We start from the raw sequence: 1,970 nt of genomic DNA on the forward strand, positions 1-1,970 counted from the left end.
AAAAAAAAAAAGTCAAAACGTTGTACATGACATCTGAAAGTATAGAAGTAGCAATTTTCAAATGATTAGAACTTGAGTTTCCCCAAGGGATAGAAAGTATGAATGCATGAGTAAAATAGGGGCAGTCATTACTGACTGATACAATGAAAAGTATCCTGTTGGTCTTTTCTCCTCAGCAATAGATGGAATGTCATCTGTACTAATCGGAAGGGTAGCTTATAGCTTTCAAGAGAGACCAAGAGTCACATAAACCTACATCATAGTAATGGATTGTAAATAACCTCCTTCCCTAACATGTTCTGGCTTGCTAGGATGGAGGACTTGAGAGAGAGAAAAGCGAAACAAACACTACCCTGCTCTTCTAAATTCCATGTCCTTCCTGCTGGACTCTAACAACTTCCTATTTCTGGTAAAAGAAAAAATTAACAGATGAGAAGTGGACTGTACCAGGTAAGTATGAAAAACTTAAGCTGAATTATCATGCGTATGACATGATGAATTAATAAACATATAATGACAGAAGGAACAATGGCTACTCTGTCCACAATACTAAATGTACCATTGTCCTATATTAGCTACTCTTCCTCAGTATCCATTTCAAAAGAAGACATTATGCTGAAGTATTAAATTGCCATCATTCCCAAAAAGCCCTTCTCACTGACCTAGAAACGTATTTTCCTTCCGTATCACAAACAAATCTGCATACTTATAAAGTACTTTCAAACATAAAACAATCGCCTTAAACATTCAGATCCTTGGAATTGGGCTAGAGCACCTTTTCATGCTTTGTACCTGTTTTATTGCTTTGGTCGAACAAGTCATCCTGAGTTGACAAAATCTCGGGCTCTGGTGTCTTCTGAAGCTGCAGCTCACCTTCCAGAAGCTCCCGAGCAGTTATCTGTTCTTTTGTTTCCACAGCAGCAAGAGATACTTTGGAATTAGAAGGCATGTCATCTGACCTAGGGAATTCATATCACCAAGGGGAAAAGGTGCCAAGTTTAAATGCCTTGATATTTTCATTAGAAGCCATTTCTTGCTTTGTGTGTTTCTCTCTCTAGTTCTGCTCACTACTGTGCCATAGGCTTTCCTAGCTTTCTGGTAAGGGATTTAGAGATGGTGCGGTGAAGTATGCATTGAACAAGGTTGATGACTTAAACTCGCTAGGCACTCTGTGAGAGAAAGATGAAGTTGTCAACCCCCGCGAGACTTTAGAGCCTCAGAAATGCTATAAAGGGTTGCTCTGAATCGGAACCTCCTAGAAGGTGGGCTTGGTTTGGGGATTTTATGCTTTTACTTAGACATATATGAAAGACCCTTATCCAGACCACAACAATGCCAATAAGAACAATCCTACAGTGTCCTTCCACTGTACTGGGATATGAATTATCATCTGCATTATGGCCACACACATTATCTTATGCTTTTTATGTGGCCTATGCCCCAAAGTAAGACCTCTTCACACCCAAGGCACTCCTACATGTGACAGTCATTGCTGTCCTCTCCCAGAGATTGAAGAGGCTCACCCATGCTACCACTTGAGAGTAGGAGGAAGCCAAACTGACTAAAATGTAAAAGCCCCAGAGAGTCATGTGGTTTTCCATTAGGAAGACAACATCTCTTAATATTCAACTTTTTTCAGAACTTTCTCACCACTTGCTCACCACTGAAGGAAACAGCAGAATACTGATTAACCATCCCTTCTCCCCAATTGGAAGCATCCCTCTTTTCCTCCCTCTGTCATATCCAAACACCAGCTGTTGGCCAGAGCAATACTGTTTTGGATACAATAATCACCACAGACTGAGCAGAGTTACACTTCCCAATTCCTACCAAACTGAGAACTTAACAGACTTAGGATAAGAATGCCTTCAGGCATTGGGCCACCACTCAAGTACTCCCTCAACGCAAGAATACTTTCTTCTATTAAATTGGCATTCTATGATGCTCACCTTCCCAACACAACCGCTGAA

At 40.7% G+C, this 1,970-nt stretch overlaps 1 protein-coding gene across 5 annotated transcripts in view; it reads right to left on the reverse strand.

The window, feature by feature from the left end:
• The window catches only part of TP53BP1 (tumor protein p53 binding protein 1), a 79,981-nt gene that overhangs the window by 62,159 nt on the left and 15,852 nt on the right, over nucleotides 1-1,970 (reverse strand). For all 5 annotated transcript variants that reach the window (XM_045286419.1, XM_045286422.1, XM_045286420.1 and 2 more), the window contains one exon: nucleotides 793-959. In XM_045286419.1, coding sequence (XP_045142354.1) covers nucleotides 793-959 — 167 coding nt within the window. The remainder of the gene's footprint in view (nucleotides 1-792; nucleotides 960-1,970) is intronic.

The sequence above is a fragment of the Echinops telfairi genome, unplaced genomic scaffold, assembly GCF_000313985.2.
Source record: "Echinops telfairi isolate 266 unplaced genomic scaffold, ASM31398v2 ScPeMD7_8;HRSCAF=38, whole genome shotgun sequence".
In the NCBI taxonomy this organism is placed as follows: Eukaryota; Metazoa; Chordata; class Mammalia; order Afrosoricida; family Tenrecidae; genus Echinops; species Echinops telfairi.